Genomic DNA, 26,042 nt, shown 5'->3' on the forward strand with positions numbered 1-26,042 from the left:
GTCCTACCACACTTAATATATTCTCTAAAACGTCATTAGATTAACGAACCTTTGGTATTATGAACTTTTAGTTATAGAAATAGAAACCATCTTTTTCAGTAAAAATTTTGTTTGGTTTATGCAGGTGAGGATTCAAAACAAGTCGAGAGTTCGTATTGATTGCGATGACAATAAATATCAATTTATAGTGGTATGTTTTAGGATTGTATTGATTAAAAACTTCAACTGTATAAGAGTTCAAACTCTATATAAATCTATGTAAATAATTTGTAGTAGCGAATGAGTGTTTCATAACCATCCTTACTCAAAATCTATCTTAGGATTATCTCAACAAAATGTTCTCTCTTTTTTTCTTTTTAGAATTACACCAGCATAACAAATAAAAAATTATTGTAATTCTTATTGATTGATTAAATAAAAATAATCAATCAAAGCTTAAGTCAATAAATATTTGTATGTGTCAATAACCAACAAATTTGTGGTTCGAGTCTTTACCATATCTTTTAGTTTAGGTGGTAAGACAATGTGTTGTGATTATGTGTTTGAGGTACGCATTGTTTTAGTGTATTTATTATATTTATGTACTTAAAGGCATGCTATTTTAGTTCATGTATTTGTATGTGTTTTTTTGTTGTTGTTCTTGCATACGATATTTTCGTCAAATCACATAAACCAACAACATTTATTTCTTAATTTGTGTACAACTTAACTGATTAAAAACATATATTGATAGTCACGACGAAAAAATTTCCAATACTCAACTTATACAATTGTTAAAATTGGATTGAAGTGACTGTTCTTATTTATAACACTATAAACGCTAAAAACTGGACAATAGTCCAACAACCCGCTTTTAATAATTTTATAGCTGTGGTCTTAAACTTTTAATTAGTTACATGATTTTTGAAGTATGTTGTTATTTATAAGAATTAATATTTATTTATGTATTTTTCATCGATTATTTTTTACCGTTCACACACTGCTTTGGTGTTTGATTTTAAAAAGGGAAATTATATCATATGACAAAAAGATTTAGAAAAAAAAGATTATCCGCTTTTAAATTTACTACTTTTACAATTTAGAAAATGTAGTAACAAGAGCTCTATTATCATAATTTTTTTTTACAAACGCCAATTTAAAAAATTATCGTGTATATATATATATATATTGATGATTTATTTATTTTCAAATATAATAAGAGTAATTTACTATATCTATAAATATAATAATTAATTTATTCATTTAAAATCGTTACAAGAAACAATAAGAAATAGAAAACATAATTTTTTCATAGTTAGAGAAATATTAAAAAACAAAACATTTGAAAAAGTATTATAATTTTGTCTTTCACTGGTAAACAGTTTGTCAATTTTATATTTTTGAAAAAAAAAAAAAACTATTTACAATAATGTAGTAAAATATTTTGGTTTATTTTCTTGAGGATGGCGGAATATTTTTGTATTCTTTTATCATTATTTTGTATAGAGTGGCGCATGAAATGATAAGAAAATCAGCGAATATTGCAAAGTTTTCCTCTTGGTTGATGGGAATTTGTTTTTGAGGACTTACAAAACACAATTTTTACACTTGACGCCAAGAGAGTAAAATTTATTTGCACATTCAGATGCCACTCCAAGACGCCATTTCATTCCATTTCATTTCATTTCATTTCTTTGTGTGCTATTCGTAAATTTCGATCAATTCTCTCTTCAAGACGCCGTGAGAAAGAGGACCAATCTCGAAGCTCCACAGTTTCGTTCATTCATTCACGTTTCCAGTTCCAAAAGTCGCCTCCTCTCAATCTCTGATTATCCTTGTTTTCATCTTTGTAGCGATCTTCAATTTCCTCTCTGAATCCATCGGTGTCCTTTGCTTCCATCCACCAGGAAGAAGAGGACAGTTCCGACGTTTGTAACATCGTTTATTTGTTCGTCCTTGAACTTGATACTTTACTCCACTAGCTCTGAAAATGTTTAGCTGGTGTATTGTTGATGACGATAACTTGATTCTATCTGTATATGGATTTTCTGAATAACATCAATCAATATATCAGCTGTAAATTGAAATCTAACGTTGTAAGTTAAGAAGAAATCCTGAATCCGTACTTACTAAGCAAATCCTTCAATTCAGAAACCAACGTCAGGATTAAGTGTATTTATCTTGCATCCGTCTCTGATATTTGGTTTTTCTAGTTCTGCCTTTACCTCGATGCACTGAGATTTGTGTTGCTCGCGTACAGCCAACTCTGCTGATTTATTGTAACGAAGTGAGTTTTTGTTCTTTTGTTTCTTTAGCGGATGATTGAATCTAAAATGTGAAGATCTATGATGTTGTAACAGACTGAACTGCGTAGCATAGCTGAAAATAACGCTAAGATATCAGTGACTGTTTGCTAATTCGTTCTTTCAGAATACGAAGTGATGGAATTAGCTCAGTTAGAGGCATTGTGTGAAAGACTTTACAATTCTCAAGACTCTGTGGAGCGAGCCCATGCTGAAAACACTCTGAAATGCTTCTCCATGAATACTGATTACATTTCCCAGTGTCAATACATTCTCGACCATGCATTGACTCCCTATGCATTGATGCTTGCGAGTTCAAGCTTGCTGAAACAAGTCACCGATCATAGCCTAGCCCTGCAACTCCGTTTAGACATTCGTATTTTTCGAGTCTCTTGACAGCAACTTGTTTATTTTTATCGGCATATTATATTTTGATTTCTAAATGGTAGTCATGAATGTTACTTGTAGGAGGCTATCTTATTAACTACTTGGCCACTAGAGGGCCTGATTTGCAGCCTTTTGTCAGTGCATCTTTAATTCAGCTACTATGCCGACTCACTAAGTTCGGGTGGTTTGACGATGACCGGTTTCGAGACATTGTTAAAGAATCTACAAACTTCCTGGGACAGGTGAAGTGATCTTTAATAAAATCTACGTCATAGTTCATATCTAGAGCGGCCATTGTATCCACTTCCCTTTTCTCGCCAGCACAAGCAAAAAATCCATTAATTTATAATCTGATTGGCTGTTGTAGTGGGAGAATGTCTCATCCGGCTTAAATTTGAGGAAAATTTTCTGATCAATAAGAAAAAGAAGTCTCTGATATATGTCATAATTGTAATTAGGCTTGGATACTATTTTCCATTATGGTTATTTGTGAATTATTAATTGTTTTTGTTAGCTGTCATTACTGTTAATGCAAGTCTCATGCAATGCAACCATGTAGCACAGCAACTAGCATATATTTTCTTTTAGTCTACATTCAACATTTAGGTTGAACGAATTTCCTGTTAAATCACAATTATTAAACCAGAATCAGTATGAAAGGTATGCTTTGACAATCCAACTTGTACAAAAATGAGTTAAGAGGGTTCTGTTTGAAGAGCATCCAGTCACCCTCAAAAAAATCTGTTCTAGAGATTGAATTAAGCTGTTAAACTGAAGTTCGTTATCATTCCATAGTAAATTTATACAAGGCCCATTTTATATGTTTTTAAAATTCGCGAAAAATATTCTTGTAGTTGCTCATATATATTTCTCAAAATTATATTGTTTAAATTATCATTTTTGGCTAGTCCTTTTGTTTAAATTATCATTTTTGGCTAGCCCTCCACATGATGTCTTTTTGTTTGGGAGACTGGCTTATAAATCTCCTCTTTGCATGCAGGCAACATCAGAACACTATGCTATTGGTTTGAAGATATTGAACCAACTTGTATCCGAGATGAATCAGGTTGGTTTTCTAATTGCTACCCTTGTTTATCTGAAAATGACAATTCCATTTGGGCAAAGGGAAAGTTAAATGCTGATGTTTCTTTAGCACTTATTTTTCTTGAAATTACTAAGGGGGCATTTGTCGCGCAGACTTGAGTAGAGTTAGTTGGTAAGTATTATAGGAGGAGAGTATTTGAGGGAGTTGACACGAATAACAAGGTAAGAAATGTAAGTTCACATGAATAACGAGATAATGAACCCTTTTAATTATTGGTGAACCAAACGGTGGGTTAGTTTTTTTTCTCATCCAACCCAACCCAAGGGTCAACACCCCCTAAATTGTTATCATAGATTCATAATGAATATTTTGTTGACGAGGGTAGTTATTTATGGAAGGTTCATCATTATTCCCAGTTGGATACTTCTTTGGTGTCAAAATCATAAGAAGGAATCTACGACATGCCCTTGTACTATTATAATCTCTTTTGGGTTATTTGATTGGAACGAACACGTATATGATCTTTCTCAGAAAAATTTGTACTCAACAATATTCTTCCAATTTGGGAGGGCTATTTCCTTACTTTCTAAAGATTACTGCTCTTGATGGGCTTCTCTAAATGAGGATGAAATTTCCACTTCCGTACTTATGTAGGGAACAGTCTTAAACTAAAGTACCTCACAGTTTCCCATATACTTTGAGATAGATTTGACGTGGGCAATCCCTTTCAGTCAGTCCACTTCTTCTCCCGAAATCCTTTCTCCTTAAACCTCCACTCAATGCTTGCTGTTAATGAAGCATTCTATACAAGAAATTCACAATAATTTGACCAAAGCTGTCAAACTAGCTGAGTACATCATACGATATTAAGTTTCAAGCTTGGATTTTGAGTTATACGTTAGATTGTTTGTTTTCCCTTTGCAAATTTTAGTGGTGGGCTTTCTGAAGGTAGTGTCTCCTAGATTCTTGGAATATTTTAAATGGTTGCAGGTTCTTTTCTTACTGGGAGGAGATCTATTCTAGCTTTCCTGTTTTACGACTTAATAGATGTCAGGAGTAGAGAAGAGAACTTGAATTCTTGAGGAACTTAAATGATAATTTGGACAGTATGGATAAGAAACAGCAGGAGCACTTTATGACTGATATTATTTTTAGTGACATCTTTCATGCATTAACGCTAGAATGGAGTCAACTGCTAATGGATTCTTGAAACGTGATTGTTCTTAGACTTTTGGTTTGTTATGTTAGGCTGTAGATGGTAGGTGTGACAGTTCAAAAGAAAGATTTGATTTTTATTGATCTCCATTTTTTGTGATATGTCAGTTGAATTAATTGATTGATTACTTGTGTTTGTTTGATTTATATATGTATATCACTGTTGGTTCAGTGAGGTGATTGTTTGTTATGCTTGGCTGCTAGCTGTGTACACGGAAATGTGTATGTTGTTCTGAAGGTTTGTCTTCAGCTGAGATTTCCCGAAATTCTTTGAGTTAGTTGTATGTGAAATAGAAAAATTCCACGAATCTTTTATATAATATGTGTGTGTATCTATATATAGTTTATTTATTTATTGGGGGGGGGGGGGGGGGGGGAGGGTCTCTACCCCTGCCTTTTGTGTATATCTTCTCTTTGGAGCATATATATACACATGCGTACAAACATACTCGTTTCTTATAAAAAAAAGGTTGTTACTTTGTCCACCATCACTATATCTAATTGAGAAACCAAACTGTCACGAAGATACATGAAAAAATAGAAGTGGGCAATACCAGAAAAAAAAAGGCGGCCACTGCTGCTGCTGCTGCTACTAACGGTGTCTATACAAAGGACCCGAATATAAAAAATCACAAAAAAGAGCTCCAATTGGCACATTTATGTATTTTTTTAATTTATGTTATTTATCATCCAAGGATATGAATATGTTTCATTCACTGCCTTCTTTTGGTGTGAAACTAAGCATCCTTTTGGCCACTATGACTTATTTTATTTAACATAGAGATCTTTGCGAGGTTTGATCTTGGATTCTTTCTCCCATTTGTTGTGGGATCTTTGGGGATAGAGAAACAATAGAGTGTTTAAGGGGTGTGGAGAGTGGCCCGACCGAGGTTTGGTCTTTGTTGAGGTTTCATGTTTCTCTTTGGGCTTCCGTTTTAATGACTGTTTGTTCTTGTGTTCTAGACAATATCTTACCTAGTTGGAAACTCTTTCTTTAGTGGGGTTTTTGTGGGCTTGTTTGTTTGTCTGTTTATTTGTTTTTTGTATGCCCTTGTATTCTTTCATCCTTTCTCAATGAAAGTTTTCATTTCTATATAAGCAAAAAAACCTTAGAGATCGATGTTGTAATTCACCTATAGGTCTTTGAAGTTTTTCCTGCTTTATAGCATTTATCAATGAAATTATTTCTACGTCCAAAAAAAGTCATTAAATGTTTTGTTTGATTTTTCTTGATAATTTTGCTACTTGTTGAAGACAAGTGCAAAAATTTCTGACTTTTTTGTATGGAGTATTAACTTTAGCTTCCATTTAGGTGTCTAATTTTTTATATTTCTTCATCTGAGTCATTCTATTTCTACTAAATTCATTTCTATGCTCTTTATGTCTACCCTATAAAATAGACCCTTTTGTATCTCCTTGGATGTTTGCTTCAATCAATGAAATCATTTCTTATTTAAAAAAAGATTAAAAAATAACAATATAATAAGTATTTCCATGCTCCCAGGCTTTGTTTCTGTTAACTAGTTTTTTAGATAGGGTCTTTTGAGCCTCTTCTGAGCTTTATTATTTCATTTATTCAAAATAAAATGTAGGGTTTTATTTAGAAAATGCCCTTGTGCGTAGGAACTAGCAATTGGCCTAGAGTAATTAGACCTGTTACTACTTATTGCTAGGATAGGAACATTTCTGTATCGATCATTTTCCTACATGGTTTTGAGTTCACTCTAGATCATATTTGTGAGGATTAGAAACTAAACTTTTACTTGTTGATTGTAGGTGAAGACATTTTCAGAAGATTTTAGACAGTGGTTATGTTCAAATACTTGTTGGAGGAAAGCATGTTTATTGGCTTTTTGGGGGCTTTCGTGTACTTAGTTTTAAAATTTAAAATTTTATACTTATGGTGGTGTAATGTCACACACACGGACTCTCTCTCCCTCCTTGGTCTTCATAGAGGATCACTCATCTTCCATATCTTGTAGGTTGTAATGATTGACATTCAATTAATAAAAATTCTCATTTTGTATGTAACAGCAGGGTTGCATTCAGAATCAGTATACCTATTTTGCTGCTCATGTTTATGTAGTTTTAATCGGTTGCCTGCAAGAATGTGGATTTATTATTTGTTTCTTCTGCTTTTCAAGCACCTTTAAGTTAAATTTCATGTTGTATATTATTATGCGCTTCAACTTGTTCTTCTATTGACTTGTTGAATTTTTAGCCTAATCAAGGATTCCCTTCAACAAATCATCGGAGAGTGGCTTGTGCCTTCAGGGACCAAGCGTTGTTCCAAATCTTCCAAATATCTTTAACATCCTTATGTCAGTTGAAGAACGATGGTAACGTGCTAATCTTGCTGAGTTGTCAACAACATGACTAAACCAGTATTTTTTTAATTTTTTAACCTTTCTATCTTAGAAATTTAGCTTGTTAGATAATGAATTTTATTCTATGTGACTTACAGTAGCTGGTCGTTTGCAAGAATTAGCACTTTCTCTGTCGCTTAAGTGTTTATCTTTTGATTTTGTTGGGACCTCAATTGATGAAAGCTCAGAAGAGTTTGGGACTGTTCAGGTATTTCATTCAGTTATCAATCATTTATCATTTAATATTGTTGTTGAAGATAGGAAGTCTTGGGATGCGTAACACCTGCAACAAATTTATGAAAAAGAAGCTACCCCTGTTCTTTTATGGTGTGCTCTTTATAAGAGAGATCTAAAGTTTCTTAACACCTGTTTTTCACTTGTAAGTTCTCTAGTAGTGTAGTTAAATATGGTGAGTTGTTTCAGAGTTTTGGCCTCAGGTGGTGTGGACCTAGCAATTTCCTAGATATTTTTTTGCTCAGGTTTATAAGTGATGTAGACATCAATAAGAAAGGTTGATTTGTTTGCCAAGTTAAGGCCTTGTGACTTGTTACTGTATGGTTGATAATTGAGTTTGTGGTCAGAAAGGAACTTGACAATTTGATGCTAAGAGTTAAGATGCTCATGTCCCATCGCTTTAGTTTGTTTTTATGAAGTTCTTCAACAAAATATTTGTTATATTTCTACTTTGTCTCTCTCTTATTCTTCTTCCCCTTTTTTCATGAGTAATGCTAACTCTAATCTCTCTCTTTTTTTACGAGGGTAGGACGTAGGAGGAGATCTAGTATCCTCTTTATTTTTCTTTTAACTGGTTGTTCACTGACGAAACGTTTCTTATCCAAAAAATATAAAGAGATTGGGATGATCATGGATTGTGTCTGGTGGCCTTGCAGATTCCATCTTCTTGGAAGCCAGTTTTGGAGGACCCTTCGACCCTACAGATATTTTTTGATTACTATGCCATTACTAAAGCGCCTCTTTCCAAGGAGGTTTGTACAACTTATTTAATTTTTGGCGATATTATGATACCTAATTTGAGATCAAATGAATTCTACCAACTTTTTATAAATAAAGTTTTGGCTGGAAAGTTATTCTTTGTATATTGGGTACTAGTTTCTTTTGAAACTTGGCTTAAGGTAACTTGCCTTTAGATGAATGAGTGTGTTGTTTAAATACCTTTAGATGATCATGGATTGGGTCAGTTTTCTACCATTCACCCGCTGAGAGAGTTTATATCTTTAGAACATTAGTCTAAGCATTACATCAACGAAAAGTTTTGTTTTTTGTTTAAAACAAACAACTTCAACACATGTGAGATCAGTTTGGTTTTTCCATTCACGACTGATTGTTCTCTTAGTCGTGCATTTCCTCGTTAACATGAAAATAAGCCTCTTCATTCAAATAATGAAATGAGAGTAATACTCAAAGTACAATAATGAGATACAAGGAAAACTATGAACAATTCAAAGAATTAAAAGAAAAAAAAGAAAACTATGAATCAATGAGGTTACCCATTTTCTATCCAGATATCTCTACTAGGGTACACCTATATCACCCTCATCATATTCTAATACAAGAAACTGAGCACAAGACGAATAATTAGGATACACGGCAGAAATTGAAGCATTAAAAAACATTCCAAAAAGTATCAATACAACTCAAATACATCAGTACGCTAGAAAAATAAAAGTACTCCAATTTAAACATACATCTTAACTGGAAAAATCTTCAAAAGGTTTGGAGAGATTACACCAAGAAGAAGCATTAATCCACGCAACTTCAAAACAATCCATCCAACGAAAGACCCCTTGGTTTCTTTCAAACCAAAATTCAGCTAGCAACTCCTTAACCGCATTCGCCCAAATTAAATGAGGGCCAACCTTCAAAGCTGGTCCAATCAGAATCTCACTACACTGTCTTAGAAATCACCGCCAAACACCCATCTAAAGTTGAAAAAAGAGAACAAAGAGGAGAAATGGATGGAAATAAACAATGAAAGGGAAGCTTCCATTGCCCTACCAAAAAACAATTCAAGTAACCAATAATCATTATCCACACAGGTATATTGACACGTCTCTGGCGCTTAGTCTTCTTTAAGGCTTTAAGTAGCAACTTATCTAAATGGGAAGAAGGGCACTTATTGTGAAAGCCCCATATGCTTCTAATGACCAAATTCGCGAATCCCAGCTTTCTAACACCCTTTTAACTGAAATTTGACCAAGAAGATTCTGAAACTCTATGATCTTATTCTCCTTCAATAATTGATGGAAGAAAATGGACCACGACGAAGAGGTCTCGTCCCATTGATCCAAAACGGAGCCCTTTGGATGGAGAGCAATCCTAAATAGCCCCGGGAAATATAAGCTCAAAGGAACTAACTCAATCCAGGAATCAAATCAAAATGCAATTCTATTACCATTTCCAAGCTCAAAAGTAGCTAAAGCATCAAATTTTAACCATATTCGGGAATGCTTATCCAAGTGCTCTGTATACTGAGATTAGCCTTACCACCTGTACGTCGATTAAAGTACTTTTACCATGAATACTTTGAACAATTGGACACTAGAGCGAACTTTCTTCATTGAAATACCTCCAGCCCCATTTTGCTAAAAGAGCCAAATTTCTAGCTCCCAGGCCCCTCAAAATCAAGGCCTCCCATCATCTTGAGACTTTGTAACTGAGAAAAGAAAGGTTAATGAAGTAACAAGGTGTTTTTGGCAATTCTTTCGTGCATAGTGAAGGAGAAGAACAAGATAGTTTTTTAAGAGAGAATTGAAGATATGATGCAATTTGGTCCCTCAGGCAAATAAGGCTGCCTACTAAAGGCTTCCCCTTATCTTGAAACAGTTGGTGGAACAGTAGCTTAAGAAATTTGGTTTATATTCCAGCTTTATCTTTTATTTATGGTCTCGAATGGCATAGAGACGTTTCTTATATCCTTGTTTGGAAACATAATAGTTATTCATCCATATTCTCTTGATTTCTGGATTCATATGCTCATTTATTTTTTCTGTTTAAACATACTTTCTTATGAATTTCCAAATTTTTCTTCTAGGCACTGGAATGCTTGGTGCGACTAGCTTCTGTAAGACGTTCTTTGTTTACTAATGATGCCGCTCGTTCAAAATTTTTGGCCCATCTGATGACAGGAACTAAAGAAATCCTACAAACTGGGCAAGGTGTGTTTACTATTGCACCCTTTACTGTCAATATATGTATATGTTTGTGGTTCATTTTAGAATTTTTTTCCCTTTATTTTTTTAATATTAAAGTATTATACTTGGGGAGGGGAATGGTTGGGTGGGGGTGAACTAGAGGTCATTTTCCAAGCATGACTTGGCTTGGGCTCTTAAATACAATTTTTTCATAAAAGAAATTCTTGGCTAGAATATTCTACTTATTTTTGTTTCTATTTTTACATGTTTGTGTGGGTGCCCTGTGAGTTACCTGGAGTTTTCAGTGGTCTCTTGCTGCATCCTTGTTGCATAGCTATTAAATTATTATTACTATTTACTTTTCATGAAACGGGTACCTACTTTTCGCTGAGGGAAATGAAAAGAGGCTAACGTCCAAGATGAAAAGGAGAAGGGGTTAAAAAATTGATATTTTGGTCATATGCTCTCATTATTTATGTTAGATAAACGGTGAAATTTGAAACTTGTGAAAATTATAAGATTATAAGAATTCTCTGTATAAAAGATGATCATTATGCTTCATGGCTAACCAACTTTTAACTTGCTAAGCCTTTGTTAACTTCATCCTAATTGACCATGTAATCTTGAAAAGCTGTTTGCTCTTTTCAAACCTAGTTTCTCTTCCCCCCCCCCCCCCCCCCCCCCCCCCCCTCCTGCTAATTGGTTTAGTTTGATTTCATACATTCATTTTTTTTCCTCAATGGTGGAATGTTTCTCTAAAGAAGATCTACTTTTTATTGGCATCCCAGGTTTGGTTGATCATGATAATTACCATGAATATTGCCGTCTTCTTGGACGTTTTAGAGTGAATTATCAGGTATTCATGTTCACATGCCGTGTAGCTACTATACTTGAAAGAAGTGCCTTGTATGAATATATATTTTATGAAACGGAGACAGATCTTTTTATTGCAGAAAATAAAAGGAGAATAATGCTCAAAGTACATGGAAACAATAACAACTATGCATACTTCTACCTTAAAAAAGTACATAAACAAATATAAAAGAACTCCTAAGCATCATCCTTCTAAATAAAAAGACTAAGTTTGACGTATAGATTGTAAGTTTTCCCCCAGGATTTGGTCATCTGGTCGTCTATTTTTATTTGTCTGATAGATCTATGATTAACATGGATATTCTAAATTATCAAATGCAAGGCTTTCATATGACTGCAGCTCATATTTAAACGTTGCAGCTGACTGAGCTTGTCAATGTGGAGGGCTATAGTGATTGGATACGTTTGGTGGCAGAGTTTACTTTGAAGTCCTTGCATTCTTGGCAGGTCTATTGAAATAGTTGATTCTCTATTGGAGTATTTTTGTATTTATCTTCCACAAATCCTATCTGTCTACATCACTAATGAAAATGATGGGCTGTTGCCAGTGGGCTAGCAGCAGCGTTTACTATCTCTTAGGGCTATGGTCCAGATTGGTAGCATCTGTTCCATATTTGAAAGGCGATGCTCCAAGTTTATTGGATGAGTTTGTTCCTAAAATCACTGAAGGTTTCATCACATCAAGGTTGAACTCTGTGCAGGTAAGTGACTTGTCTTTCTTCTTCGTGACTTCGTGTATTTTGCTTGCAAAGGTAAGAAGTCTATAATGTGCAGGCTGGATTACAGGATGATCTTTCTGAGAATCCATTAGACAATGTTGAAGTCTTGCAGGATCAACTGGATTGTTTTCCATACCTCTGCAGATTTCAGGTCTAAATCTTCTTGTGTAGTTTTTCATTTTTCTTTTTTGGTTTTTTAATTGAGACGATAACTTTTTTTACTGGTGCACTGGAATTTATAATGTTAGCTTCAGCTTTACATGTTTTGATTTGGTACCTTTTGCCTTGACCTTTGCATTCACCGGAGTGCAGTATGAAACAAGTAGTTTGTGCATCATAAATATCGTGGAGCCCATATTGCGAACATATACGGTAAGGTTATTGATCGGTGTGACTTCGTTGAAATCTTATTTTGCTTGGTGGTAAAGTTAGTCACTTATATATCTTATTGACTGGAATAGGAAAGAGCTCGGCTTCAAGGTAGTGATAACAGTGAACTTTCTGTGATTGAAGCCAAACTTGCATGGGTTGTTCATATTATAGCTGCTATCGTTAAGATAAAACAATGCACTGGTTGTAGGTAAGAATACTCTTCATCTTCACAGGACGGTGGAAATTTCATTTGATGATGATTGATAACTTTTCCTAATTTTAGCTGTTACTGTGATCAGTGTGGAATCACAGGAAGTTCTTGATGCTGAACTGTCAGCTCGTGTGTTGCAATTGATAAATGTTACAGACAACGGTCTACATAGCCAGGTAATCTGAAATGCTTGCCTCATGTTTCTATAATTCTGTCCAATGGTACATGCAGGACTGGTAATTGTTTGAGCTACAGTGTATCTACACATCCGAACCACAAATCTTTACAGTTTACCATATTGATAGAAACCAGTCATGAGAATGAAACATAAGAAACAAAATGATGTGTTAGGAGAGCTTTGTTGTTCCTTTTTTATAATTTCTCTCTCGTATCTTTTTCCACCTACCAATTGCTTGGAGCATTTCTTTTCATTCTTTTAATAAAAAGGGTGGTACCCTTTGAAAAAACGGAAAGAAGTATTGGGTTAATGAAGTAAAGGTAATTGCTTTAAATGTTGGGCTATTGAGTACCCAATGCTCACTAAAGCAAAGAATACATCTTTTAGGAAAAAGATTGGAGGATGAGAAAGTAGCATTTGAAGAGGGTAGTTAGTGCCCTCAAAGGTAGAAAATAGCATACGAGTTGGTTCCATTTTAGGCAAAATTTCTAATATCAACAGCTGGCTTTTGGGGTGTAGTTCTCCAAAGGTACTTAAATACCTAACATGTTCCTTTTGTCCAAACTTCATACCTGTAAATTCATGTACCTTTGCTTTCTGCAGAGGTACAGTGAAGCAAGCAAGCAAAGACTTGATCGAGCTATTCTTACCTTCTTCCAGAATTTTCGTAAGTCTTACGTGGGTGACCAGGCAATGCATTCCTCCAAGGTAATTAATAAATATATCATTCAGTTCTATATGAAGGTTACATGTCACATCTGTTTATTCTCTTTTCAATTGCAGCAGTTATATGCGCGGTTGTCTGAACTCCTTGGACTTAATGATCATCTTCAACTGTTGAATGTGATTGTCAGCAAGATTGCAACAAATCTCAAGTGTTACACTGAGGTGAAAGATTTAGTCATTCTTTATAATTATAATAGCTGGGTGTTACGGATTTAAATCAGGCCCTTATGTATATTCCCAGAGTGAGGAGGTCATTGATCACACTTTGAGTTTGTTTCTGGAGCTGGCATCTGGGTAAATCCTATTAAAGTGTTTTAGTTAAAGAATTTAAATCATACGTTATAGATTGCTTATTGCTCTCTTGTCTCCTCCCCCCCATTTGTCAGATATATGACAGGGAAGCTGCTTTTGAAATTGGATACCGTTAAATTCATTGTTGCAAATCATACGGTACTACTTGCTCAAAGATATCTTTTTAGTTCCTTAGTCATATATCTGAGTCAAATTATATTATATCCTTCACACATTTCATTTAAAATTTTAGAGGGAGCAGTTTCCTTTCTTGGAAGAATATAGATGTTCACGCAGTAGGACAACCTTCTACTACACCATTGGCTGGTTAATTTTTATGGAGGAAAGCCCTGTTAAATTTAAATCCTCAATGGAACCACTGTTGCAGGTTAGTTTCTCTATTTTCTGTCAAGTATATACGTAATGTGCATACTTTCTGGACATGCGCATATCCATCTCTTTCTTTCTCTAACTCACCTCCCATTGTTAGAAATTTTATCAAATTATTGTAGGTTTCTAAATGATAAAACCTTGCCAATGAAAGAACACTCTATTTGAATCATTATTTCTTCATCTAGATTTTTAATCTATCGCTTCTAGTGTTCATGGGTTGGCTTAGTGGTAAAAAAGGAGACATAATCTCAATGACTAACTAAGAAGTCATCAGTTAACCATCATGGATTAGCCTAGTGACCACCTACCCAAGAATTAATTTCTTATGAGTTTCCTTGACACCTAAATATTGTAGGGTAAGGCGAGTTGTCTCGTGAGATTAGTGGAGGTGCAGATATAAAAAAAAAAAAAAAGCTTCTAGTTGATCTTCTTGTTATTTTTCTAAATTTTCCTCCTTGGGAATTTGTTTACTGAACACTGTGTTTTCAAAAAAAAAAAAAAGCACGATTTTTTAGTGATCAGTCATCCTATGAAAAGTTGGATGACCTCTATATTATGTGCTAGTAAATTTGCAAAGTGATTTAGAATTTTGTCGTCTTTTTTTTTTTCCCCAAACAATCTTTCTTTGCTGTGCAAAGGAAAAGTGGTTTGTTCTCAACAAAAAAATTATAAAAGTCATTCAAATTGAGAAAGCCTTGCGAAATCTTCTTGTATCCATCTCTTTTTGTAATTTTAATATATTGTTTCTTGTCCAAAAATTAATTCAACCTCAAGTTTAAGGACTGAGATCATACTTAGTACTGGTACTTTTTTTTTTTTTTTTTGAGTACATATGTAGTACTGGTAGATGTGAAGGACTAATCAAAACAAAAATATATACAATAAAGTTCGGCTACTGCATGTGTGGAGCATAATTTATCAAATGAAGAAATATACTATCATTTGGGAAAGTTGGCGTGCTTATCTATGAATGTCTTGTCCTTTTGCTTTTGCACCTTTGAAATGAAAATTGATTTTATAACTATGATGCCGTGGTGGGAAGGTCTATGATTCTATCTACTCATATAATGGCTTGTTCTAGCTTTTGGTCACTTGAGATTTTTAATATTTTAGGTTTTTATCAAATTGGAATCAACTCCTGAGTCGATGTTTCGCACCGATGCTGTAAAATATGCACTTATTGGGTTGATGAGAGATCTCCGAGGGATTGCTATGGCTACAAACAGGTAACTTCATTGAAAGTTTATTATTATTCCATCATTGTTTTAAGAATCCCACCCAGGCATTGACCTAGATGCTAGCGCAACGCGAGGCGCCTGCCTTATGTGAAGCCCTGAGACAAAAAGCCCTGACCTTTGGGGTATTTTCATTAGTTTGAAAAATAGAATAATAATTAGGGTTCATCCTTTTTTATTAACTATAATTAAAGTAAGATTTGCTAAGCTTAAATGCAAAATTCCTTATGCCTTGAGCTTTAAAACATTGATCTCAATCCTTTGACCTATTTATATACGCTTTCCTTCATAATACAGTCGCAGAACGTATGGACTTCTATTTGATTGGTTGTACCCTGCACATATCCTTCTCCTCTTGAAAGGCATTTCTCATTGGACAGACACGCCAGAGGTATTTGACAGATAGCTAATTATTCACGCTTATTTGTTGACACTATCATTTTATGAAGGCGGCTGTCCTTATTAATAGGAAAGGGGTTCTACGCATGTATTGTGTATGTATGTATCGAAAAAGCATGATGTACAAAGACATTAAAGTCTGAATTAAATAGCAATAATGTACAATAACTTAGAAGATATGAAAGCATTATTTGGATTAAAAGAAGAAAATGACATTTATATATTTTTTTAAAGCATATCAATTTTTTTTTTTTTTTAAAAAGCTATGCCTTCCATAGTAGTCACCTATCTAGGAATTAATTTTCTACAAGTTTTTTCGATACCCAAATGTTGTAGGGTCAGACGGATTGTTCTCAGGCATTGGTCGAGATGCACGTAAGCTATTGTAGACACCCACGGATATAAAAAAAATTATGCCTCAGAGAAAGTAAAGCTTAGTTTATAAAATAAATTACTTTATGTAAAGAAAAACTATATTTAAAGTATATGAAAATAATAAAAACAAATCAAACTTCACGCCTAGTAGTCTAGCAAATGAGAAAATGTAAATTGTATTAAAAGGAGAAAAGAAAAGAAAAAACCAAAATCATGCTTAGTTAAAAGAAAAAAATGAATTACTGGAGGAAAATATCACTCTCAGTTAAAAAAAAGCCTTCCTTTGCAAAAAATCGAGATCAAACATAGTATAGGTTCATAAAAAAAATATGACCAACTTGAAGTTGAAGTGATGCATATTGGCTTGAAATACTTTTAGATCTTCTGCTTATTGTTCTTTTCTTGGAGGAAATTTAGTTACATGGAGTAGTAAAAACTCAAAATGTAGTAAAGTGCTGAAGTGCCTAAACCCATGTAATTTGTGAAGTTGATTAACAAAGTATTTGAAGAAGCATGTTGACGTTGTCAAGAATTTTATAAAGGAGAAGACTTGAGGGTGTAGTATGCATATCTTATTTTCTGAAAACAAACAAATGATTGATAATCTGATATGCTAACTAAAGGTTTTTGATATTCGGATATGCAACTAAAGGTTTTCCAAGATAATTCAATAAATTTATCAACAAGTTGATTATAGAAGATGTCTACAAACGGGCTTAGGAAGTGTTGGACTTTCTTCATATTTTTGTAATATTATCTATATATTGGGTACTTGTATTTTTTGTTCATATTTGAAATATTTTATTGGTAGATGGTCTTCCTTTTTCTGTAAGAAGAGCTTTCATTTCTTCCTAAAATTCAAGTTTTAATTCTTTTAGGCAGTTAGAGTTGATGCACCATGTCAATTAAAAATTACAAGGCAGGATGGTGTTCAGCTTTGTTGCTGGTCTTGAAATTACCAGCGTGTCTTAACATCTTTTGGTTATATGGAAAACCAATTTTTTGCCTCATATTTTCTGGTCATAAACATTGAATGTATTTCACTGTTCCATTTATTACCACGTATTCTCTTCTTTAGATTTTACATCTATATTCTATATATATTTATTTAGAATAGGACGTGTATTGAATTATATTGATTAATATATACAGGTAACAACCCCATTATTGAAATTCATGGCTGAGTTTGTGTTAAACAAAGCACAACGCTTGACTTTTGACTCATCTTCTCCCAATGGCATACTTCTTTTCCGAGAAGTCAGCAAACTAATTGTTGCTTATGGATCAAGGATTTTATCTCTCCCAAACCCAGCTGATATATATGCCTTCAAATACAAGGGAATATGGATTTCATTGACTATTTTAACTAGAGGCAAGTATATAACCATCTTATCACTATAACTTTGTTGGTTCTTTTACTATTTGTGTGGGTGATATATTTTTCTCTCTTTCTGTCTTTGATTCAAGCACCGGAAATTATAATTTCATTTCGAAAGATGCTGTTAACATTTGTCAGCCACTAATTTTACCTTTGTGAGTGGCTGCATCCATTTTGTCATTTTTGTTAGGTCTTGTTTATCTTTGGGTAGCTTATGATTCTAAGTTAGAGTCACATTTCTTAGTTCACTTGCATTGGTCAGTTTATTCATGCAATACTGCATATCGTAAAAGGTTTTGCTGTGCAGATTGAAATGAAAATCAGATCGTTGTTCTCTGAGAAATAGGAACTATTGTGTGAACTTAAAATTTTAGGAACTATCGTGTGAGCTTAAAACTTATGTTAAGTTTTCTATGAATTGATGCTATTGCAGCCCTTGCTGGAAACTATGTCAACTTCGGGGTTTTTGAACTCTATGGTGACCGAGCACTTTCTGATGCACTGGATATTGCTTTAAAGATGACACTTTCAATTCCTTTGGCTGACATATTGGCATTTCGAAAGGTGTGTAAACTCTTTTCCATGGCTTATGATTTTAGTTTCAAGTATGTGATCATAAGTGGTGCTTATCATATATACGTGATCAAATAAGTTGTATGATATATATATATTTATATTATATGTCCATTATCGTAATTGTACATATAGTCTAGGGTTCCTTTGTTCTCTATATATATGTAACTTTATTTTGACTCTAAAGAATAAGAAATATACTTTTCTCTGACTTCTTGAGTACATGGTATTAGAGACTAGAGTTTCAAATTTTCAGAGCTATTAGAGTTTCGAATTTCATAGTTGGTGGCTTCCTTCTCCATTAGGGCTTAAGTTTAGGTCATCTTTGAGTGGCCGTTTGTCGACACTGAGAAGAGAGCATGTTGAAAGAACCCGTGTTGGTTTGTGAAGACAACTTCCACTCTTATAAGTCTTCAAGGCAAGCAAAGACGACGTACTCAGGTCGCCAAGGACACAGGAGAATGCTGGAGCCTTCAGTTGCTGATTTGAATTTCGATTCCTGATCCTGAGGAGTTACAAACATTCTTGGATCGGATCCCAATTTTTGTTTTTTTTTTCCTTCTGGATTGAATTCCCTTTTGGGATTCTTGAGATCTGACTTTTAAATTATTTTCCTTGTACTTTACTTTTATTTTGACGGTTCATTGTTTCGTTGCAGCTGACCAGGGCTTATTTTGCTTTTCTGGAGGTTCTATTCAGCAGTCATATTGTTTTTATTCTAAATCTTGACACAAGCACGTTCATGCATATAGCTGGTTCCCTCGAATCTGGCCTCAAAGGTCTGGATACAAATATCTCATCTCAGGTATATGGTTTTGCATAGCTTTACTTCCTACAATTGTCTCTTTTTTCCGTTTATTGTTTATTTTCTATTTTTAAACGTAAGAAACAAAACATTTCATTGAATTTCTGGGAAGAGATTATGGCTTGGAAAGTATGGCGAATAAAGGATTAAATTTTGGAAGAATAAATGCACCAATTTAAACTAATATCAAATGAAGAAAAATCAACCAAGTCTTGGAGCGAGAACACCGCGATGATTTTTGTTTTTCTTTTGTCACTCACCATGAAACTTCAATCGAGCAGATTCAAAACGATCAAACTATGAAATATGTTGTCTTTGAAGATTTGGAGATTCCATTACATAGCTTTGATAAAATTAAAAAAAAAAACACACACACACACACAAACATAAAACCACAAAAAGTTCCAAAGGAGCATTTCCACACTGTCCTTCCCAATAAAAAATCCACATTGATAAGTCAAATTCCAAACTCACGAAAGATGGAATTACAAATAATAGACATGTAGTATAAAGAGATACTTGATAATGTTGAACGGCCTTCACCAGAAAGATTGAAGTGTTTCCATCTATCCAAGAATTGAGAAAGAACTTTATCTTTTCCATCATGGAAACCCTCAAATAACTTTTATGAAGCATATTCTCAATCAATGCGCTAAGAATTAAAATGGTGAAAGTGGATCACCTTGATGAATGCTGAGATTAAAATTCTTCCTTTAGGTCTACTATTTATAAATATAGAAAATTTAGGAATGCAGCCATGGAATAGAATCCACTGAATCCATTTTTCCCTAAAGTTTTTCAGTTTCAGCACTTCTTCCAAAAAGTTCTCAATCAACTATCAAATGATCACTCAATAAATTTAATTTTTCTTTCTTTCTCTTTTGGCTAACCAGTGTTCTCCGCATTGCGTACATGTACCTTGAGGTCTTTTAATTTCTGTTGCAGTGTGCCTCGGCTGTTGATAACTTGGCAGCTTTCTATTTCAACAACATCACCATGGGAGAGGCTCCATCTTCACCTGCTGCAATTAACCTCGCTCGCCACATTGTTGATTGCCCCACTTTCTTTCCAGAAGTAAGAAGCTTTCTTGTTATCATCTAGAAGAATTTTCAACTTTTTAGCATCGGCTATACAAATTTATTCAAGTCAAGAATGCTCCTTGGTTCTAGTTTCTATAGTTTTACATATCAGGCTAACTGATAGGGTGTTATTACAGTGAAGAAATAAGTGAAATGGATCATTACCTAGTAGCTTTCAAATTTTGTAACGGTGTTTTATTAGGTTATTGATAGATCCCGTACCTGTAGAATAGAAATTCTCACTTTATTGATGAATATAGAATCAATACAATGAATTGAGTGAAACTCAATTCAATGGCTAGGGCACTCTTGTTCTTCTTTCTCTCAAGAAGTAACAAGCCAACTAAATTCCTTCTCAAAGCATAACTGCCTTTCCTTCCTTACAGCTTCCTATTTATACTGACCCCCACCGACTTACTATACTAACAAACTTTAACGACTAACACACACATACAGCCTATTACAATACAACCCACACACACATGTGTAACTTCACACGTGTAACTTCTTTTTATTTCTCCTGTTGTATTGAAGTATTATTGGAGATCTAACAGTTATCTTTACCCCATTAGTTTTTCTTATACTGAACATTATTATTAACTGTTACCTTGGAGAAATACTGTATTTTCTATTATTTCTGAAAATTCCCCATAATGGATAAATGTTATACAAGAGACTTTTGTATCTAGGTAATTAATTATAAAAGGAAATAACATTATAAATAATTAAAAGAAATAAATGGCTGTACACAAATCTACATCAATTCATTGACCTGAGCCCATTTGGGAGGGAGGGAGAAATTATAAGATAAATCTCAAGTGACAGCTTTAGTTGTGTTCAGTTTATCTAACCTGTTTGTGGGTTTGTTTCATCTGTAATCTTTAATATTTCTCTTCTGAGATACAAGAATTTGTTTGTCACGTTTGCAGATTTTAAAGACCCTTTTTGAGATCGTTTTATTTGAGGATTGTGGTAACCAATGGAGTCTCAGCAGACCAATGCTGAGCTTGATACTTATAAGTGAACAGGTATAATGGTTTGTATTTTTTCCATTTATTAAATCTTAAAAGAAGTGTATGAATTGTTAAGTAGAGGAAAGTTTGTGACTAATAGCTTCCTTTGCTTCTTGCGTCTCGTTTGGACAATTATATGTCAATTATGATTGTAGGTGACTTATTTCTTATTTGTTATTTTAATAAGTAGAACTACAACAAGACATGGTCTTAATAACTAACTAAAAGGTTATGCGTTCAATCCATGGTGGTCACCTACCTAGGAATTAATTTTATATGAGTTACCTTAACATCCAAATGTGAAGGGTTAGGCAGGTTGTCCCGTGAAATTAGTCGAGGGTCACATAAGCTGACCTGAACGCTCACAAATATCAAAAAAGAAAAAAAGTAGAACTGCAATCAAGAATTACGCCATCTTTTATAGTTTTATTTCCAGAAGTTCGATTGGTTCTCTAATTCCCTCCCGACCCACATTTCTCTACGTCCACCAACAAACTGTTTTTAGAAATGTGAAGTACGTACTTCGCTTTTTTATTATCTTCCATCTATTTCCTCGTGTTCAAATGAAAAATTATATTATTGATTTATTGTTTTTATTTGAAACATCAATTATCAATTTATCATAGAGTGAACAAAAGCTATAACAACTTAAAGAGGCGGGGTAGAGAGAAATGGAGAATTTTCTCAGTCTATCATTAATTTTTTTGGGGCGTGCAAATGGATGATCAGTATTACCTAGAATGTGACCTTTAAATCTATCACTTGTTTGCAGATGTTTACCGATTTGAAGACCCAGATCTTGGCTTCCCAGGCAAGTTTCCTTTTCCTTTATTAAATTGAAATGCAATTGACCGGTATTGATTAATGTTGAAGGAATTACCTTTAAGCTTATTAGACGTTAGGAGTGAATGTGGATAAAAAATAACTAAATGAATGATTATTGTTAAAAGTATTACAAATTTACCCTTTTAGTCCTTGTGTTTTGTGTTTGATTTCAATTTATTATCTAAGTTTCAAACTATTGCAATTTTACCTTTAACCTCGATTATTCTTTAAATACTCACTTTTAGTCTTTTTGACTTCAATGTCTCGGTTACTTTAAAAAAATAGAGGATTTATCATAAATAGTAAAAATTGAAACTATTTACAAAAGATAGAAAAAACTCAAATGAGTTATAGGGAACTTGATGATTTTGCTATACTTTGTAAATAGTTTCAATTTTTAGGCTCCCATATTAAAACCTGAGGACCAAAATGGTTTCTTCTCCCTTTTTTTCCCTTCCTATCTTAAGGATGTGCAAGGTAACTTTAATTTCCGCTCTCTTTAATTTCCCCTTTTTTTAACGCTCGTTTGTTGTGTCAAAATGCAGGCAGTGGATCAACACTCACGCCTTTCCCTCTGTTTTGAAAAATTAATGGCAGATGTCACGCGAAGCCTTGATTCAAAGAACAAGGACAAGTTCACTCAAAACCTGACTGTATTTAGGCATGAATTTCGTCTTAAATAGTTTGGATTCCTTGTGACATGATTTGACGATGAATTGTCTGCTCATGATATTCGTTCTCTTGGGGGAAGGGAAAAAATGACAAGGAAAAAAAGAACACAAAAACAAACCAAAAGAAATGAAAAAGAAAAAATTCTATCAGGTGGTTGGAGTGTGTCCTGATCACAGTGTTCTTTCACAGTAGTAACGTTTGGCTGAAGACCGAGAAGCAAAGCGGATTACTTAAAACTGCTCAGGTCTCCACAGCGAGTAAAGGTATGTTTTTGTTGCCCCCCCCAGTTATGATTTGTCTTTCATGTTTGTGCTGAATAAGGTTGGGTATTATTAGTTGAATTAGAGATCCGAAATGGTAGTAACTTTTGGATATCTGAAAAAGGGTTGGTTTGGGATTTAGTTTGGTTAAGTAGATGCTTAAATTAGATCAATTCTTTTTAGAAAACAGTTTTTCGGGTGTCTAGAGGGTGATGTAATGTACAATGATGTCTAATATTCTTTATACCTTGTTGATAATAGAAGAAAAGCAGATTTGTTTTTTAGTTTTTTTTTTCTTTTCTGATAATGTTCTTTAGTTACTTCATTTAACTGTTTGGTTGTTTTGTCATAAAAACTGCATAAGTGGTTCTATAGATAGTGCTTGAAGAATTGTGTGTGTTTTACTTGATTGGTTATCGATTATGGTTGATATATGAACTACACTTCAAAGATTTATCTAAAAAAAACTAAGGATTATTACATTAGCTTCAAATAAGATAGAATGCATGGAATTTAGGGACAAAATGTCAGATTCTATTAATTAGCCAACGATAGATCAATAAAATTTTAAACTATGCTATATTTTGTATAATGGTTTTGGTTTTTACAATAATTTCTCTTTACAAAATTAGTTGTTAGTTAGGTTTTCTCATTTAGTTTTATTTTTCTATTCTAGAGTTCTAATTATTTTTTTAAAAAAATTATAATAATCATAACAAAATTTGTTGTTAATTATTACTAGAAAAATACTTGGGATGGTTTTTGTGTACCTACCAAATTGTTCGAAGATAATCTTTTATATAGCAAGTTATTGTTACTTATTTTTAGAAATATTTTATTTCCTGTTGTGATAATGAGATACATAAAAATATGGGTTAGATATGAGTTACTTGGTGTTGATTTAAGATGTTGTAGTTATCAAAATAATAATTTTAATACAAAGTACATTTGCATTGGATAAATTTTTGTTTCAAAATGAGTACGTGCAAGATATGGTATCCAATTACTGAAAATTGACACCGTCAAAATTAAGCATAATAGTTCATTTAGGTGTAATGTAGTTTTAATATTTCATTTTCAAATTTGGATGGATCATTTTTGTAAGTTCTATATAATTTAAAGAAAAAATATTGAATATAGTAAAATATTATTATTTATTAATGATAGATATTGATAGATATTTCTCAAATATTTGTTATTAAAAAATATTATTAGTTTGACATTATTTAAGATGTCCATTGCTAATAGACATTGAGGGGCCTTCCTTGGATGGAAATGTTGTGTTACGGAGGGTTAGTGTTATGATAAACTTAGTTTTATAAAGAATGTAGTTTTATGATAAGTAGTGGAAAGTGTTTAAAAAAGTAATTTTACGGGGGTTGAAAAAGGTTATGATAATCTTAAAATAAAGGTTATGATAATTATATCCCAAACAAAAGTTGGGTTACTGTAATCCAATTTAATAGTGATAACCCTTGAATCAAACGGTTCCTGATATTTCACTATATTTTTAAATTTGGTCGTATGGTTTGAAAAAAGTTAAAATTTAATTTTTATAATTAGAATTTAATCTTGGTTATTTAATAAAATTCTTCTTTCGTAGTCATAGCTATGTGATGTTTTTAAACTATAGTCCCAAGCTTTCAATTTTAGCTTTGGAAAACATAGGATTAAAAATTTTAATTTTTCTCAAATATGGGATCAATTTTCTAATTTCACCAATATGTGTTTCATTTGAAATAATTGGTGTGCATATATACATATATTAGTAAAAAGTTAAATTTTACAAATAATATGTGAATGGACTGTTTAGAATGCAATTCCATATATAACGATTCTTTTAAAGTATTTGCAAAATTAACGAATCTACAAGCTACTTAAGGCCTAATACTAACTGAACTTATTGATAACTAAATTAGATTAGTTAGTGATTGAGGTTTATAAACGTTAAACGTATTATTGACATCTATCAATAATAAACTTATCACTAATTGGACTGTATTTTTTATTTTTGATAGATATATATTAAAAATATATACGTATTTGTTTACTATTTATGTTTGCAATTTACTATAAATTTAAAAAATATTTTAGTTTCCACGCTTTTAGATCGATTTCATTTAGTGTCTCTACTTTCAATCTCGTTTTAGTTTGGGTAGTTTTATTAAATCTTAAATTTAGATCTTTAAAATTAAATTTTTATTGAATTTTGTTGTATAATAATAATTTTTTGGCTAAAATACTATGAATATAAATTTCTAATGTATAAATGGAATGTCAATGGACTAAATGTTAAGAAAAAAACAATAGAAGAAAAGCCAACCGGAAAGATTAATTTCAAAATTTCTTTGAGTACCATAACCAAAATCAAACATTTGAGAGCGCATGAAACCAAAATTGACTAAAATAGAAATAGACTCAAAGTACATCTCAAAATGCTATCTTAACCATAATATCGACAAAATATCAAACTGTGTAAATTGTGTAACTTCATTTACTATTGGGAGGTTGGGCCAAACTGTAAATTTGATCCTAAATTTTCGTTTTTTTTGCCGAAGCTTGTAGGATCTCTAGGACTTCATACTCATTTATTTACTTCAAATATATGCCAACTAATTAGGGTAGAATGATGGTGCAATTTCATAGCAAATAGCAACCTTTATCCTTGAGAAAATCAAGATTTAGATGCACGTGCATCACGTGCCAAGTTGCGACTTCGTGGGCACATCTCCTTTCGAGGATGAGAATCCTAGAATTTAATTATTACGATATTTAGATTGTCTTATGTTTTCAATGAAATTGAGTTAAGCAAATATGCATTTGATAGATAACTTAGATTTTGTTTATTAAATCTTGTGTTTCCAACAATGGAAATTTTGGAAACAACAGTATTATGTTTTTACTATATCAAAAATTCAAATTCTACGTTTTAAATTGTAGAATTATATTCATAAATAAATTAATAACTAAATCTTAATTGATAAGTAAAACTAGTTTTATAATTTATAAATATAAGATATTAAACTCATTTGAACTTTTTTAAAAATTAAAATTCAATTTACAATTCTACCCCAAACACATTCAAAAACATAAAATACGACTTTTAATTTGAGTAGAACCTAAATATCTCAAACTTGTTATCTTTTTACAACATTAGAATGAACACGTGCTTTGCACGTGAAAAGTCAAATTTTAAATTTATATTTTAAAGTATTGTT

General features: G+C 32.9%; 1 protein-coding gene across 10 annotated transcripts; it reads left to right on the plus strand.

Annotated features, from left to right (window-relative positions):
- Positions 1-1,569: 1,569 nt before the first annotated feature.
- LOC103488430 (uncharacterized) lies at positions 1,570-23,108 on the plus strand. 10 transcript variants are annotated; one of them, XM_051082140.1, is made up of 30 exons: positions 1,577-2,075; positions 2,193-2,266; positions 2,410-2,658; positions 2,751-2,911; positions 3,670-3,735; positions 7,151-7,268; positions 7,394-7,503; positions 8,186-8,281; positions 10,348-10,471; positions 11,236-11,303; positions 11,681-11,767; positions 11,869-12,021; positions 12,095-12,190; positions 12,352-12,411; positions 12,501-12,619; positions 12,711-12,798; positions 13,404-13,508; positions 13,584-13,688; positions 13,768-13,820; positions 13,913-13,976; positions 14,071-14,205; positions 15,324-15,436; positions 15,743-15,836; positions 17,372-17,591; positions 18,031-18,161; positions 18,829-18,975; positions 19,921-20,049; positions 20,984-21,082; positions 21,840-21,882; positions 22,442-23,108. In XM_051082140.1, exons 3-30 carry the CDS (start codon positions 2,421-2,423, stop codon positions 22,573-22,575), a joined length of 3,156 nt encoding a protein of 1,051 aa, XP_050938097.1. In that variant the 5' UTR covers positions 1,577-2,075; positions 2,193-2,266; positions 2,410-2,420; the 3' UTR covers positions 22,576-23,108. The 10 variants fall into 10 exon arrangements, with proteins under 10 accessions (XP_050938105.1, XP_050938103.1, XP_050938101.1 ...); XM_051082141.1 differs by having other exon boundaries at positions 1,577-1,927; XM_051082146.1 differs by having other exon boundaries at positions 1,576-2,266; positions 12,107-12,190.
- The last annotated feature ends 2,934 nt before the right edge of the window (positions 23,109-26,042 follow it).

Source organism: Cucumis melo, chromosome 3 (assembly GCF_025177605.1).
Source record: "Cucumis melo cultivar AY chromosome 3, USDA_Cmelo_AY_1.0, whole genome shotgun sequence".
NCBI lineage: Eukaryota > Viridiplantae > Streptophyta > Magnoliopsida > Cucurbitales > Cucurbitaceae > Cucumis > Cucumis melo.